The 16,326-nt window shown below is 41.2% G+C and overlaps 1 protein-coding gene across 6 annotated transcripts in view; it reads left to right on the top strand.

The window, feature by feature from the left end:
• The first annotated feature begins 515 nt into the window (after positions 1–515).
• Positions 516–16,326, top strand: part of nedd4l (NEDD4 like E3 ubiquitin protein ligase) — a 43,228-nt gene continuing 27,417 nt past the window's right edge. For 2 of the 6 annotated variants that reach the window (XM_080907043.1, XM_080907042.1), the window contains exons 1-5: positions 516–876; positions 2,596–2,669; positions 6,596–6,677; positions 9,066–9,104; positions 9,808–9,861. In XM_080907043.1, coding sequence (XP_080763169.1) covers positions 832–876; positions 2,596–2,669; positions 6,596–6,677; positions 9,066–9,104; positions 9,808–9,861 — 294 coding nt within the window. In that variant the 5' untranslated portion in view covers positions 516–831. Of the gene's footprint in view, positions 877–2,595; positions 2,670–6,595; positions 6,678–9,065; positions 9,105–9,807; positions 9,862–14,797; positions 16,218–16,326 lie in introns of those variants that run through there. The other 4 variants (XM_080907041.1, XM_080907039.1, XM_080907040.1 and 1 more) reach the window with 2 other exon arrangements.

Here is a 16,326-nt window from a genome sequence, read left to right as displayed (position 1 = left end):
GCACATGCAATAAAAGTTATAGTTGTAATTTTACGGTATACAATGAATATACAATACCTGACTCATCTATGAGCTGAGTTAACTCGATTTCCAAAAGTGACTCTCAGTTTTCGCCCATCCTGGACTCAATTAATTTCGTGATCCAGATCAGTACCTGCAGCGGACCAGACCTGCTGCTTGCTGTGACTGCAGCACGTGATTGGCTGCCTGTTACAAGCCCCGCCCACGTCACGATCCCCTTCGGGCTCTCCGTGACGTCAGTTAGGTGGAGATGGTGATATTATATGTGAAAACTATCTTACACATTCTGGCTATTTCAACAGTGAGACATAGTTCTACATAACACAAAAAGAGCGAGAAAAAAATTAAACGACCCACTTAATTTCGACGTCCTCTTCTTATTTAATTGGCCAGCCAGGCGCGTTAGGGAATTCAAGGCGCACTTTATTGGCTGAGTTTGACAGCAATCACGTGTTCTTGGCACACGATTGGCTGAGCTCTTAGGAGGAAGTCAAGTGTCACAACATTTCGGGAGGGATAAGCTCGGAGTTGACAAAAGCGGTTTGCCTCAGTCGAAACATTTCGCTACACTGTAATTTTTTTTATTTTTTTCATTTCCAAGTTGGGTCCTGGACGGACCACGCGGGAAAGGATTACGTTATCCGGTTGAGAACCAACCACCCGCGGCGTGCCGAGGACTTGCTTTCACAGTGGACTTTACCTTCACAGCTCGGCACAGAGAGGAGAGTGGGACTTTATTGTTCAAGGCTAGCTAGCTAGCTTTGCAAAGCGGCTTGTTTTTGTGTGTATATAGCGTGGACCGCAGGCTATATGGCTGCGAATTACGAACCGATATATGGACTTTCAGAAGATGAGGTAAGCTTTAAACTCAACCGAGCCCATAAAAAGTATACTACAACCAGGAGTCTCTTCAAGAGGGGTGCAGCCAGAGATGGCCAGCGTTAGCCCGATAGGCAAGCTAACAACCCCTTACCCTGGATAACATTCCAGTGTAATGTTCGGCAGCTGTCAGTTCCTCCCTGTCTTCGTGTCCACTAGTTTTCTCAGCTCATTTTCAGTAGCACTTTCACCACTGTGCCTACAGTCGTGAACCCAAGCAGTCCAAGTTAGTCAGCAGCCTCTGTTGGTTCGTTCCATCCTCGGTTTAATTCAATTTATGGGCGACTTGGAGCTTAACCGCTACCTCGCAATGCTCTGTTGAATCCCAGATGTGCAGAAGGGAAACCGACCGATTTCTCGGGTGCGATGGCTCGATCCCGGTACAAGCTCGACCGCTGTGTCAGATTTAAAAACTACCTCTTGTTTGTAATCGTGGCTGCCTGATAAGTGAGGTGATCTTGGATGTAGACGACTGAGTTGCCATGGCATTCAGATTTACATAAAGCATGTAGCCATTAATTATGAAATAATTCAAGCGTTATTGTTTTTTGTTTTTGTTTTTAATACTGCAGCATCATAGTCACGAGTCAAACATTGGGCATCTATGTATATCTCCAAACATTTTTTTTTTTAAATAGGGGAGCTGTTATATGTGAGATCGGAGCAGTGTACTCTCAAATGGCAAGCAGTGTGGAATTTTTTTTTTTTTGGATAATCCTGGTGGACAGCTAAAAATATATCTTTAATGGTTTCTCAAAGGGGAAATAGGGGTGTGACTCTTGATTGTTGAATTTGCACTCTGGCTGCATTTGACTCATCTGTCAGTCTGACCAGGAAGGATGTAAGAGGGTTCAGCTTCAGCAATTCACTGAATCTGTGTTACGTAGATGCACTTTGAACCCTGTGACGTTAGTTTCTCTAACATCTATGTAGGGATTGGCCGATTTAGCTCCCGATTATCAATATTGGTTATATTAGCCACTGGTAATTTGTTCTGTCACTTCAAGTTTTTAGTATGTTATGTGACTTAAATGTTTCAGCGACAGCAAAGAGGAAACAAATACCAACAGCACCACCAAAATCATTATATCTGGGGGAAGGATCTTTATTGGCTAGAAAATATTTTTAACATCGGGTTTGAAATGTTGGCGTAGAATTTAGGTGCCTTCTTATGTTAACATTGTATTTATTATAATTTTTTTTAGTAATCATGATAGCTCTGGGGTACCCTGCTGACATGAGGCTTGTCTGTAAAAACTTCCCTCACACACACTAAACAGATGGGGATAGTATTCATTGATGATTATACCATGAAACAAAGCATTTACTGTGATCATGAGGTAAACATTCAGTAAGGCACCCCACTCCCCTTTTCTTCTCACTTTGTCATCTGGTGTTATGCTAACATCATTAACTATGTCAGAGACTTCCCCAGTAAATTAATTGCCGCTGCAGTGACTTGGAGAAAAGTGTAGTCACAGCCTGGCATGAGGTGGTTTAGCATATTAAGTGTCTACATATTTTCGGATACTGCGTTTGAGTTTTGGTGCCAAGTTACAAACGGCCATTTATTTATAGGTGAGCTTTATTGATTTAAAAGGCAGCTCATTGCAGCTGGCTGCTTGAAATATCTTAGATGACTTAACTTAGCTGATTAAATGTTTTGACCCATCATCTCTTTCCCTCTGTCTGCAGCATGAAACACGAGTGTTACGGGTTAAGGTCATTGCAGGAATTGATCTGGCGAAGAAAGACATCCTTGGAGCCAGGTGCGTATCATGGAATTTCTGAGAAAACGTCAGAAGATACTGTTTTTGTGTTAATAATAGAAGTGTTAGGTTGCTTTCCTGCTGTCATTGTGAAGGTCTGGTGAGTGGACTTGGGCTTCTTTCTTTCTGGTGCTCTACATGTTCTCTTCCTTCACAAAACTAGGTCTTTTGAGGCCTTCAACATTGCATACACATCATCACAGTTTAGATGGGTCATGCCAAACATGTCAGCTACTTCACTCACTAATAATGATTCGCCATGGATCATTACATGAAGAAATCCATGCTTAAGGAAAACTAGACAGACCTTAGTTGTAGTATTGTGTTTAGCATCCCAACTCTTTGGGGTTCTCCTTCTAGCCAGTCGTTTTTAACCTTGAGCAGCACAGTGTTATGCACAGTTCCTACATTCCTTCTAGTTACAGACCTTGCACCTCAAGTGTTAATCAATGATTTCCATCCTGCCTCTCCTATCCTACTCATAACCCACCTCTGTTACCCTTCTTCCAGATAAAAGAGCTTGACTAATTCTTATACATGCCACATACCTTCCCACATGTGGGAACACAGTGTGGTTAAACTTTTGATGATCTCTGAAGCGTTATGTCCATCAATATCTCCCTCCCATGTGTGAGTCTGTGAAGTGCAACAGACTGTTAATACAGTTTTTACATGATGTTACATAATAACTTTAGTTATTGTAATTTTATTTTTGTTAAGCAGTGTAACTTCTGCTCCTTGAATTTTAATTACCCACAGCTTTGCTTTTGCTCTAATAATATGCTGAATGACTCGCTGTCACTTCTATCAACACCACCTCTGCCATCCTGCTGGCTGTTGTTGTATTTTTCCATGTGCCAATCAGAGACTTTCTTCTTAATTTGAAACTAGCTTTCTAGTGTCAAACTAAACATGGAATATTTATTATGCTGAAGCGCAAACTTCCATTAGAAATAGCAATGACCAGTAAGTCACTTAAATGGCACAGCACTTCAGCTGAAGAGATCTAAATCTTAACATGTGACAGCTTTTTGCTGTTATAGGTCTTTTAGCTACATGTTATTGAATGCCTGAGTAGGTTTGCAAATGTGATTGCAATGCAAAACATGTAGCAAGACTTCACAGGACAGACTCACTGAAGATTGCTTATCATCATTCTTTAAAGTAACATGTTGCATGAGGCTGTAAAGAAATATTTAACTATATTAAACTGTATATCTGTCTGAAATCACCACAGGAGCACTGGAAGCCTCTTCTGAATTTGAGCTCTGTGCCTACTGTTGATCACAGTAATGTATCTGAACTGTAAGAATGCAGACATTGTTTGAGGAAGAGCTTGGCATGTGTAGCACTGTGTGAGTGCTACTCGCATGCCAGAGTGCATGTGTTAGCATCCTGATGCCCTGCTGGCAGGACAGCTCAGCCTGGCTCAGGAGAAAGCTGAACTGTAATGCAGTGCACTGAATGAGGTCTTGATGTGTGGCTAGCTACCACAGGAGACAGTGCTGACTTGGCAGTCTGTCACCTCATAAGATGCTCAAACAGTTCCAGCCTGTTCTTTTCTTCTTTTTGCTCCAAATGTGTTCCTGTCGGTGCTCCTTTGTGGCTCGTGTGTTACATTCTGTTGTTTCAGATTAAATGAAACACTCTGAGGTTTTGTTTTCACCGTTTTTGTGCGGCGATGAGAGAAACTCAAGGAAGTAACTTCAAAGAACAAGTGTACGGGGCTATGCTTTGATTCCGGCTGCTTTTGGTATCTTTAATCTTGTGTTGACCACAAGTAGCCTTTCTCCCACCCTTAGAAGGATTTTTGCTCATAGAAGGAAGGAGACAAGAAGTCTCCGTGCAGCTGGGATACAGTGGTCTCATTGTTTTTGTTTAATCGCAACATATCATAGAACCACACAAACACACAATTAGAAGCTGTGGGGTTCCTGAAGAGGTTAACTAGCAGCACCTGTTTTGCCTAGGGTATGTTTGCAACTCCTTCAATATCCGTCTGTCTGCCCGTCTAATTTCGTTCTTATTCTTTTGTTTTATCTCAACTGCTTCCTTCAAATGAAAGTAAGACTGCACTGTAGCTGCGAAATTGAATTGCTGATTAGGTCAGTCCTAATGCTATGGTTACTGATTATGTCTGAATAGATTTAAAACCCATTCTCTAATATTTTGATATTTAAAAAGTGTTTAAAATCCTGTATTTAACCTTATACTAAGCAGTTCTTGCTAAGCAGCCACAATTGTAGCTCCTGAGACCACAAGAGGTTATTACAGGATGCTGTGGCAGTAAATTCTGTGAAGGGTGCTGAAATGTGCCATGTGGGTCGTGCCAGAAACCCCAAATCATCATCTCGACACAAAACGGCAATCGCACCATTCACCTGTGTCAACTCAGCATACTGCTAATTTGACCAAAGACACCTGAAGCCGAAGCAGTCGCGTTCTTGACTGCAGTGGTTTGAAGAGTAAGTAGCAGGGGAAGGGTTATTGTAGTAGTAGTAGGCAGTTATTGAGTTGCCTAAATTGCCCTACTAACATTATCTTCCACATCATCTTTATATACCACAGATAACAGTGTCTGGTGGTGGCTAACACGTATATTAGCTGTGTTGATACCACTTAATTTCAGTTCTTTTCATCATGTTGGGTAACAGCTAAGGTGTGTGAATATATTTTAATGATTTAAAGTCTGGACTTGGCTCTCTTGATTGGAATCCAGGTTACATATTGATGAGATATCAAGTTGGCAAGTCACCACTCATTTGTAATGCAGGTAATATGCATCTGTTAATAAGTTACAGTTGCTTTTATAAATTGTGGACTGTGAGGTACCAATTAAAGTGTATTACATTTGCTTTCACTGAATAAATCTCTAATGTCAATATAGTCATCTCTCTTCTAACACTACTAGAGAAACTAATTTGAACCTGCAAATCCAGAAAAGTGTAATTCACACCAAACTGTCTCTGCAGCACAAATATCTTATTACATTAGGTTGAGCAAAGGAAAAACAAAGTCTGTGCAGAAACCCTGCTGTTGCTTAGCTTCTTTCTTGCTTTACTCTTTGTTTTTCTTTTTCTTTTTTTTAACCTCCAAACTCTAGCTTTCAGTAAACCTAGTTGATTAACTTGATCAATAAAAAGTTGTTAACACAGAGGATGCTTTAAGATATCCTATTTAGATATACAAATGCACAAATAAAAGCATCGTCTGTGTTAATTGCGTTGTAATTTTAACGTGAAAGTTTCATGTAGGACTATGTAACTTTGCAAAGTCACCCCCTCCACATGTACACAGACCTTTTAAATAGTCAGTTCTCCCAGGGAAGGGTTTTGCAAAGTGTGACACGGTACCAGGTGTTGCCTGCTGTGACTAACATCAGGTTAATTGGTCTTCGCAGTGAACAGTAGATCGCCGCTCAGACCAGAGCTCACTGGAGATTTCTACCCTGTCAGCACCTTCAAATAAGCCACGTGGGGAGTTTTAAATAGCACAGTCACACATGGTCTGCTTATTGTTTGTACTTCTCTCCTCAAAACGTTTAGCTGTTTCTATTTTTAGCAGTCTTTACCAATAAGACAGGATTTTTATTTCTCAGGATACTCAAATGGAAGGAGTGTCTAACTAAGGCGCACCAATTGCAATTTTCTTTTTCTTCTAAGTGTGAACTGTCTACACTGGAACTATAACTGATTGCATTGAGAAAAAAAAACTTAATTTGTTTGTATATGCTAATATGTAATTTGCTTTGGTCTTTTATCACTTTGGAAATCATTGTTTTGATATGGAAATTAAATGTAATATGAAATGTATGTATCCTATTTATTATAGATGTGTGCTGTTTTTGGTAAATATGTATTGCTGGGAGCAGATGGTTTGAATTTGGATATGCTTCCGACTTTTTTTTTTCTGCTTTGGTTTTGCAGTGATCCTTATGTCAAGCTTTCCCTCTATGTTGCTGATGAAACTAGAGAGCTTGCCCTAGTCCAAACAAAAACGATTAAAAAGGTAAGTCCATAAGTAAACAGTGACTTTGAAGCATTGAACTGTAGCATGTTTAGTCTGATGTTTGTTGTCTTAGAGGTCCTGTTTATGTCTTGGATGACGCAGTCACAAGTGGACTGCTACTCTGCAAATAAACATGGAGCCTACAGAAGTTTTGCAAACCTGCTTAATTATTCAGGGTCTCAAATTAAAGTCTAATTAATCTTGACTCAAAACAGTGTGCTGCTCTATGTTCATTTTACAGCCGGTCTCACCAGCAGGGCACCTGTTGCTAATGGGAGAACTATTATAAATGGCAGAAGCTAACGGGAAATGGGCAGTAGTTTGGAGATATTTCATGCTATCACACTAATGTGCTGGTGAGATTTCTTATCGTGTACATTTACAGTTGTAAACAGAGTTGTTGGGAATAAGTCTGTTAGCCAGTACTAGTGCAGGAGGACGTTGTGTTTCTCCACTGGTAGGAAGAACACTGATTGTGTAGGCGTTCTTTAAATGTGGCTCCAGATAAATTTATGTACACACTGCTAAAACAAGCGAATGGCATTGTGTAGCCCACGGCATATCTGAATATGGTGTGAGCAGTTAAATCTGCGTGTGCATTCCTACACCTGTACTTGGAGGTTTCTCCTTGTGATTGGATCACCCAAGATGCATGTTAATTCCAGGTGAGAACAGAGCCGTAGCTTTATTCCTTAGTCACACACACTCAGTCACCAATGGCAGCAGACTGCTATGCAAGAAGTAATCTGGAGTTCATTGTACTGCCTGATGGTGCTTTGGCACATGGAGGGATCGAATGGCCAGCCCCTATATTAGTGGAGAGCTCGCTCGACCACCTGAGCCTTGAAAGCCCAATGACCTCTAATGAACCTACTTGTATTGCTTGGCTAGCTTGGCCACTCCTGCCAAACTAATCTACTTCCACACCTGCACTTTAGATGGGCCTTTTCAGCCACTTAAATGTGCACTTATTGAGTCCCTTTTAAAGTCACAGGTGTGGGATCACAGATCATCTTAATACCAACACACACTCCCTACCCCCACACCTACCAATCAAGGCAAAGCTCCAGAAAGGCACAAAAAGGTGGTGCTTCCTTTATCTGTTCAGGACAGGGAGACACTGGTCGAGCTCTTCCCCCGTGGCCTCTTTTTGAGGAGGAAATCTCTTCACAGCAGGGGGAGCTATTACTTGCCATTATTGTAAACCCAGGACAGGAGACGTTTCCAATTCAAAGGAAGCTGTAATTTGAGTGGAAGTGCATATTGATTTCCAGGATTTTTGAATTTTCTGAGCTGCATGGTTTAAATTTGATCTGAAATGTATTGGGTTCTGCTGCACTCCATTTTATTCTTTTCTGAGGCTGTACTTTATAATGTGCAGGGGTTAAACTTTAAAGCATAGCTTGACTCAGTTTCTTACTTCCTGGTAGTAAAGTTGGTTATAAGAAGCTGCCAACGAAAGCCTGTGTTGGAGTCAAGCAGCTCAGGCCTACATGCAGCCAAACATATGCTGCCAGTGGCCATGGTTTTCTTTATAGGATATAAATAGCTGACAATAGTACTGCTATGTGGAGCAGAAAAAGAAGCAGTGGTGCTTCGCTCTTCTGTGGGCTTCATGTATCTTTAAGTGGGACACCTTTGATGGCATCTTTGTTGTTGAAGCTAAGAGTTTGGCTTGTGGCAAGATGACATGAAAAAAATGGGATATGACAAAGAAATAAAAAGCCAATCTGAGGCAAACATCAGTATCTAGATGATGCCCTGAGCACAGAAGAACTGAGGTTAGGCTGTTCTGGATGTTTTTGTTTTTGTTTTTGCCTTGTGAGCTGCAGATTTCATTAATATTGTTCATCCAAGTACAGCGAGTTAATTTGTAATTGTGGTATCTCAGTAGTTTTAGTACAGATGTTATTTTATCGCTGCTGTAAAACATTTAATGTTTATTATTCAGTGTAACTTGTGAAATTCAGGTTTCATTGACATTTGAGTGTTTAAGTCATTTGAGTCACCAAAGGAATTTTAATGAGAACTGTCACTTAGTTCCCAGTCTAATAAAAACATCAAATGTGTGAGGCAGAAGGAGAGTGGATTGGAGGGGGGTGTAACTGCTGAGCTGATGCATCCAGAAAGTGGGTGAAAATCCTCACGCCTGTTAATCTGAAGGCTTATTCTTATCACAGGAGCAAGTTTGCTACAAACCTCCTCTAACAATATAAGAGAGGATCATTGGCATGCCAGATAGAGCCTAATTTTGCACGTGGCCTCTCTTCTCTCACTCTGAGTGGGATGCTTTTCATACATCTGTTCTCTTTTCTGTGTAAACTAATGATGCTGTTTATTGTGTTTTAATGCAGTTATTCATTGTGGCTTCTGTACACTGTGTTTCAGACCCTCAACCCAAAATGGAACGAAGAATTCTACTTTAGAGTGAGTTCAGATTTTGAAATGCTTTCGTGAATGATGATTATTATTTTTATTTATTTTTGCTTTGACGGTCTGTTATTGCTCTACTTTGGAGCAGGAGTTGTATAGCTGTGAATCTTTGGTTGCAGTTTAACATGGCGATGAAACCCACGTCTTCCACCCCTGTAATCAAACAGGACGTTATAAGTATAGTGACATGATAACTCTAGACTGAGGGTGTTTAGTTCAGTTCAGTTTGTTAGGTGGTGTTGATAGGCATCTATAATTCAAGTTTTTTTAAATCAATAACATTTTGTGAAATTAAAACGATAGAATAGTTTATAAGATTTCATGGGTGAATAAATGATACAAATTGGTCATTTCCTGTTGTTAGGTAGTTAAGTTGCATAATGATGTCATAATGTGCAATATGGATAACAGCCTTTTAAGAGTATAAGCTGTACCTTTGTGTCAACTTTGATTGCTCAACTCCTGATAGTGTAGGAATTGTTTGCAAGGAAACAGATTTTGTGTATTATAGTAAAATGAGTACAGCTTAGGCTTCTGTTTCGATAATTAGACAGCTGACTGCCTTCTAAGACTCTGCACAGTTTTAAATGATTACAAAACAAAAAGCAAGCAGCCAGTTACCCGCAAATGCACATACACTTTGACATAAACAGCAAGCAACGTCTCTAACATCTTCCTTATTTTGTTGCTCCCACAGGTGTGTCCACAGAATCATAGGCTACTCTTTGAGGTGTTCGATGAAAACAGATTGGTAAGATTTCCACTTTTGTAGATTTATTTAGTTGTCTCGTGTCGTTTAATCTGCTTCGTGCAATCTGTTCTCCTTGGAAATATTTGCACAATATATTGTCTTTCATTTAATGTCCTATGGTGATAATTTGCTTTCCAGTAGCACTTTATTTTGTTCTCTAGTCTCAGTTACGCCAATAAAACATAATGACTGTAAAACTGATATTGCTAAATTTGTCTCAACCAGTTCTGCTTTCATTATACCGCAGAGATTTTCAATAACTTAGAAGACGTTTTATTGACTTTGTCTGCCCTCCCTCGTGTGTTAACAGTTTTCGAGATGTGAACCATTTTCCCAGTTTAACATGACATGATTTCAGCTTTAGGCTTTGTAGATTATAAACAGCGTACAGTTTGTTTGACTGCTAGTTTTGGTACTCTGCTTTCAGACTGTAATCCACTAACAGCTCCTACATTCCTCTTATGTCAAATTTCTCAGATTTCCCCCACAGACGAGAACACTGGTTTCCTTGACTTGTGAAATTAAAACCCCTTTTAGGCCCTCAGTTGCCTTGACAACTAAATTAAATGTCTGCACATTGTCAATTCTTGCAGTGAGTAAAACCATCACAAATAGGTCTTGTAATCAATTTACTAATTCACTCTTGGCTCTAAACGTCACCTTGGTTGGAGTATCTTCAGAGAAGGCGTGCATAAGAGAAGTGGTTGCTGACACTGTGGAGTAGGGCTGGGCCATATTATACCGTTCACGGTAATACCGGTATAATGTTAGGCAACGATAGGAAAATGAAATATCGCGATAGAATGGGAGTAAAACGCGCATGCGCAGTGCCTTTGTTTTCATACGCACATGGCCGATTGTTGAGTGAAACAGATGAACCAGAATTGGTTTGTAAAAATGGTGCAACTTCAGTGATGTGGAACTGGTTTGGTGTTTGTCCGTCAGATACACAACAAAGCACATTTTTTGCAGAACATGCAAGCGGCCGTTGTTATTGTCATATTTGTCGGACTAAGATGCTCTTAAATCTGGGAGTAATCTGGGTCCTAAACTCCGTATGTTTCAGGTCAAACAACACTGCAGCATCACTTAGAGTTAAAAACTGTCTAAATTCTTTCATCTTTAATAAAACGATCAGCATTGCTGCTTTACCAGGTGTAACTATAAAGTTTAACTTCCAGGCATCCATGAAAACAAAAGTTATTACATTTAACGGAGTTAGAAGTTAGCAGGAAGCTAGCGGAAGTTAGCTCGCTCGTTTCGCTAGTTACCTAAGCATGATATAGCATGTTCTGACGGAGAGATTTCTGAAAAAAATCAAACGTACAGCTCTGCTATCACTTCCAACATAAATGAAGACAGGAAACTAAACAGCAGTGACGTTTGTAGGGTTACTGAAGTTGGGCTAGCTGGTATATAATGATGTGCTACGTGATCGCTAGCGACACAGCTATGTTAGCATAACATAAACAGTGAAGCTGGAGGACGAACACTAACACTTTTCCACTTATAAAAGTTAACGTGAAGGTTCTTCATGGTTAGAGACAAATGCAATCGCATGGCAGGGTGCTGTAAACGGACCAAACTTCAGTCAGGAGAACAACTGAGATAATCCATCCACAATACGAGGTTAGTCATTAATATACTGCAACAACATGGGAATAGAGCAGCTGCCAGAGAATTCAACATTAATGAATCAATGGTACAGAAATGGAGGAAGCAAGAAGAATGAGTTTAATAAAGTTTGATTTATCTGACTGCTTTGTTTCGCTTAATGTGCCTTATAATCCCGTGCACCTTATGGTCCGAAAAATGCGTACTGCACACTGCAGTTTAATGTTGCAAAGCACCTCTTTTTAACTTCAGTGGATATTATACATGGTTATGCTCAGGATATGTCAGCCCATTTCTACTGGAAATGCCTTTTGGTTAAACTTTCAGCAAGGAATTTGCATTTGCACTGTTACATTTTTATAAAGCTTTAATGTACATAAAAACCAGCTTCTTGTTTAAGTGAAAATAAATGGAAGGTTGTCTTTTTGCGCTAGTAATATTGTGGAGTTGTATTTTGTCTCGCATCAATTATATCGTCAGTTATATCGTTATCGCAAATTTTCAAATATATATCGTGATAAATATTTTTGGCCATATCGCCCTGCTCTACTGTGGAGTCATTGTTCTGTAGAATAAGCAAAAGGCTCTGCTAGCAGTGTTATTTGTTTCCTATGTCTTCTCAGTAACTCTGGGTCCTGGGTTTGATGTTGTATAAAACAAACAGCGGATGCAGCCCAACATAGTTTTGGTGATCTTGGCTGGATAAGGCACATTCTGTCGGGGCCTCTCAGATTCAGGGCTGTTGCTGAGGACCATCGTGGGAGGTTAAAACATTTGGGATTTGTTTGGGGAGTGTCTTTTTGTAACAACACGATCTCTAGTTTTATTTCTAGGTGAACCATATAAAGACATGACTATTTGATTGATCTAAGCATGTAACACATGTCTAACTTGCTCATTTGCACTCCGTCCCTTCTAAAAAGTGCAGCTCTAATTTTCCTTCAGTACAGTGAACACTTTCTGTATAAGAGGATGAGACGAGAGCACAGCACAGGCAGCCTCAAGCACGGTCCTCTCCTTATATGTCCGAAGAGGTGCTTTTTGTCTTTCTCTTGGTGCGTGCCAAGGCAGCTCCCCCACCACTGGTCAGCATTTCGTTTTGTACTGGAGCATAGTACAAATATAAGAGAACTATGTATGACACTGATGGTTGAATTTGAAGAAGCGGCTGAATAGACCTACAGCACAGTGCAGTTTGAAGCAGGCATGTTATGTCATTTGGCAAGCTGGGCTCGCTGCCATTGGACCACACATTGGCATTTTGTTTCTTTTATACAGAACATTCCCCATAACATTTCTCACACAGACACACATTTATTGACTGTGCCTAACACTGCAGGCAGTGTGTCATCACTAAGTGTAACTGGCTGCCAAGCCGTGAGTCTTCCTGTATTACAGTGTCTTTCTTTTGGCTTCTTTGTCCAGTCAGTATTGTTTCTTGATGCCCTCTTGTCCACAATGCAGACCTTTGATATTTATTTCTTTTTTTCATTCGTTTGAAATACTACAGGCTGCTGGTTGCAACTTGTTTTTTGAAAAAGATAAGGTGACGCACTGTGGTCTAAGCCATAGGTTGAACCAGTCCAAGCGGTTAAAACAAGGCAGTTACTTTTCAAGCGTGTAGCTCTGAAATGGCAAGTTGTGATAGGGGCTTTGTCAGTTCTGTGCACGGAGGCGGATGACTCCCCCACTAACTCTGGCTTCAGGGCAAAGTAGTCGAACTCCCACTTTTTCACATGATGATGCTGTGATGAATCAAATTGTAGGAGCTTTTTTACATTAATGTACAGTATGTTGCAAACAAAGCGTCTTTTTCTGTGTTGTAACTTGGAGTTAGGCATTAGAATTTGTGCATGATTTCATTCAGCATTACAGGCTAGGATCACAGCCAAGTTGTGTCTCGGACTGCTTTTGGATGCAAAAGGAATGACCTATAAAAGCAGCGTCAAATGTTTGGCTGTGTATGGCAGGCATTGCATGTTTATTCTGTTTCAAGTAGACATGCCTTTTCCGAGTGAGGACCATGCTGTTCTGTGATCTGTCAGATAATCTGCTCTTTACTCTCAATCTCACTTTTTTTTTCTTGATCCATTTTTAGCACCAACTTCCTTATGCTTCTTTTTTTCTGTTTCCAAGCTGCAAGACATTACAGGATAAATTATATGCTCCAGACTTGGTGTTGAATTTTTGACATGATTGGCACCAAATGGCAATTGGTGATCAATTAACAAGTAACCTTGCTGTGAATCTAGAATCTAGAAGTTATTGATGCTTTCCTTTTCCCTTCCATTTCTTTCTGCTCCTTCAGTTCACAGCATGTCTTTTCCAGAACAGGCTGATTGCAGGCAGCACTGAATGATTGGAACCGTTCAATGCCGAAGGAGTTGAGTGGGAGCAAATAAACAGCTGACTGGCATTGCCAACATTGCTGCACTCTTTTTCGTAATAATGCTCTAATTTTATCCAGCTTTCCCATTTTGATCACATTGCTGAACTTTCACCCCTCCCTAAAAATCCAAAGCTGCTCGCCATTTAGTTCAGTTTGATCCAAAAAGAGTGTTTAGTCAACGATAGACGAACGTTTCTGTAGGTGAGCATGCAGTAGTTCAGCCATTTGTCACTCTAGTTAAGTTTCTATTAACTTATTTTTACATTCAAAGAAATCCACAGTCAAAAGACGAAATGACTTGTATTTAAGATGAATACGTTGGGAACTTCTTTTGTTAAATAATATAAGCCACAATATTGAAAAAGGAATGAGTTACGATTTAATTTAACAGGTGTACTCTTGGTGAGTGGTGTTTTGATATTTGAGTGCTACTCTGGGGAAACTGAGCTACTCTTACTGAGATATCAATTTTAGCAAATTAAATCAAATTCCAGATGATGTTTAAATTATGAAGAAAATAGTTTAAAAACTCATGAAGCCAGATGAAAGGACATTAATGAGATGTGGAGGCAGGGGAATTGGCGGGGTTAGAAAAAGTTCATGTTAATAGAGCGGAGGATGGATAGGAGTAAGCAAGCAGGATGTAGGTGGGGTCGTTGGGGGGGGGTCATTTGCTACGTGAGGGCAGTATGGGGTCGTAACAGGAGATGGCAATCCACTGTCACCTCGGAAACCAGGAGTGCCGGCCACTCATATCCAATCATGTCGGGAATGCTGGCTGTCACTTGGCTCAGGCTATTTCTGCCGTCTGTCGCTAGTGCTTGATGGTGCTAAGAGACTGGTATACAGGGATCCTCCTCCTTTTTTCTTTTTTTTTTTTTCTCCTTTTTTTTTTTTTTGTTTTTAAAAAAACACCACCCCACCCCCCCACCCTCCTCCTCGTAGCCATCAGCCCTCACTCTCCCTCTCCTTTGAGTGCGTTGTGTAAAGTTGTCAGCTGTTTTGCAGTGGCTGTTTTGCTTTTGTGGTGTGAGTACTTCTTTTCTCAGTTCAGCTTGGTGTGGGAAGGAAAGTTGCGGAAGAGGCTGGGAGAGGGGAGGGGGGAATGGAAGAAAAGAGGATCAGTTGTCTAGCCAAAGGAGAAGTGGGCAACAGTTAGGATACTGAGGCAAGAGCCAGAGGAGAGAACCAGCAGCCACTCAGTAAGAAAGTGAGAGGCAACGGGAGATTTGGACGTGGGGTGAAAATGGCACAGCGTCTGCGTTTGTACTTTGGCTCAGGACACAGTAACACAGCCCCGGACATACTGGAAGGAGACTTTGAGGTGCAGCAGCGAGACGACGATAGGGTCACGGCACACCTCGTGCAGCCACGTCCAGCATCGAGGCCTTCCCAGGACTCTGCTACGGAGCACGTCCCGTCGGCGGCTTTTGGTTTCCACTCTGAGCCTTCGCTTAAACGCAGCTCCTCCATGTTCATACCCCAGCTTGCCGCCTACACTGAGCCACGTCCTACTAGGAGCTCATCCATGCACATCTCCCTTCAGCGCTCCAATGGATCCAGTAATGGAGATTCCAGTGGTCATGCTGATGATGTCCCACCACCCTGTTATACTCCTCCAGGACCTGCGCCTGCCTATACCGAACCACAGAGTCAAGCTAACTTTCCGCGGCAGTCCCCTCCTCCATACTACAGCCCTGATTCTTTAAGTGTGCAATCTTCTCTGGCAGAGCCAAACCTTCCCAAGCGCAGGGTCTTTAGTATTGGTTCCAGCAGTCATTGTACGTATAACAGACGCCAGCCTGGCATCAGTGTTGGTGCCATCTACATCCAGAGGAATTCTCCTGACGGCTCTGATGTCCAGCATTTCAGAATCCTTCCCTATGGCGGTACCGGCTGGTCTGTCCAGCAGCAAAGCCTGGACCAGTCCTCTGGTGTTAATGGCACAAAGCAGAGGCTAGTGTTTCAGCTCCAGCAAAATCAGAGCCAGGATCAGAAGCAGGGCAGACAACCGGATGATCCATCACAAGAACAATGCACAGATGCTGGACCCAACAGCTCAAGAGGTTGCCATAGGGTGCGCTACCCTAGAATTCGATTACATAGAAGCTCGTCTCATCAGAGGCTGCTGGTGGAAAATAATAATCAGAAAAGTGGTGCAGACAGTCAGACTATAGACGAGAATGAAACAGATGTGGAGACAGAAGCAAGAAACAGACCTGATGGTTGTACTTTAAACTTTAGTGGGGAAAATCCCAGAAGGCAGCCACATTTGAAGATATATTTTACCCCGGGTGGAGGTGGAAATCAGGATGTGAGCTTTGGCAATGAAGCAACGACAAGTAATTCCAAGGTAAAGAGTGTGGAAAAGTTTAGTAGAAGCATACTCTGCCTCTGAAATGTTTGGTGAAAAATTGTTGAATTACAAAAGCGTTATGTAACATTTATAGACTTGTTCTAAT

Source organism: Rhamphochromis sp. 'chilingali' (genome assembly GCF_963969265.1).
Source record: "Rhamphochromis sp. 'chilingali' genome assembly, chromosome: 2".
NCBI classification, from domain to species: Eukaryota; Metazoa; Chordata; class Actinopteri; order Cichliformes; family Cichlidae; genus Rhamphochromis; species Rhamphochromis sp. 'chilingali'.
This window is presented reverse-complemented; position numbering and strand designations above follow the sequence as displayed.